The sequence below is a fragment of the Silene latifolia genome, chromosome 11 (genome assembly GCF_048544455.1).
Source record: "Silene latifolia isolate original U9 population chromosome 11, ASM4854445v1, whole genome shotgun sequence".
Classification (NCBI taxonomy): Eukaryota; Viridiplantae; Streptophyta; class Magnoliopsida; order Caryophyllales; family Caryophyllaceae; genus Silene; species Silene latifolia.
This window is the reverse complement of record NC_133536.1, coordinates 12,839,550-12,840,660: the sequence shown is the minus strand read 5'-3', so window position 1 is coordinate 12,840,660 and position 1,111 is coordinate 12,839,550. Positions and strand designations below refer to the sequence as shown.

Below are 1,111 nucleotides of genomic sequence, written 5' to 3'. Positions count from 1 at the left end.
GGCAAACATCTTAAAATCGGTTTTTTAGTTAACCCATTTTTTGTTATAAACAGCAACTAGAATATACAGTAGTAATGGAGAAAATAGTTATGACAATTTCAAAATCCTATTTACTAGGAGCGACCACAACTTGCCCCTTTCGCTTCACCAGTATTGCACTTGTACGTCTCTATGGCTAGTGTCGTACATGCTAGCCGATATTGGCTACATGTATGTACACTTTAGTAATAACCCGAATTTTATTTTGTATTTTTCTTGTTCTAGTAGTATTTTTGTTGCTTGAGTTGAGAGTAAAAATTCTTAATGAACTCATCAGCAGCAACATCAACATGATTACCATCCTCCCCATTTTGTGTAGGAAACGGAGAATCTGTAACCCTAATTTGCTTAGCTCTCGAGTTCAACCCTAACCCTAACTCGGGCCTTAACCCTGGTAAGGCAGGTGACTTAGCCATATCTTCATTGATAGACAACATCATCATATCAAACATGTTTACACCTTCAATGTTATCCATATCTTCAAAAGAGAAGTTTTTGCTATGTTGGTTTTTACTCTTCTTGTTGTTGAAGTAATGGCGGTATAGAGGCGTGTTGCTACAACTGAACTCATACTCTCCACCTTGTGGCTTAAATTGGCCATCTAAGCTTGCTTCAGAACTCGAGTCGTGGTGGTTGTGGAACATAATGTTTTGGAAGGCTTTTCTTGCAATCTTTCCTCTCTTCATCACCAAATTAAGGTCCATGAGTATCTTCCTCTTGCATATGCCTTTCCTTAGCATATAGAAAGCCACCCTCAATACATTCCATATCTTCTTAGCCATCAATGGTGTATTTTGCTCCATTTCAATATATTTCTTTATATGTTGTTTTGCTTGTTTTGGTAGAAATAATAGAAAAAAAGGTTATTAAATTTTGTTTGTAGTATATGAGAAAGAAGGCAATTATATGATTATTGAGAAGACAAGTTGTTTTGGCATGGGATGTAATTGAAAGAAGGGAAGGGCATTATATAGGAAGGAAAAGTAATATTGAAAGAATAAAATGTTTATATTTTTTTGCTAAATAGATAACCCTTCATCGTATTTTGATTAAAATACTCCTCGGAGCGAAT

At 35.4% G+C, this 1,111-nt stretch overlaps 1 protein-coding gene across 1 annotated transcript; it reads right to left on the bottom strand.

Moving 5' to 3' along the window:
- Window positions 1–260: 260 nt before the first annotated feature.
- On the bottom strand, window positions 261–842 carry LOC141612931 (uncharacterized). Its single transcript, XM_074431680.1, has one exon. The coding sequence runs from the start codon at window positions 840–842 to the stop codon at window positions 261–263; it is 582 nt and encodes a 193-aa protein (XP_074287781.1).
- Window positions 843–1,111: the final 269 nt, after the last annotated feature.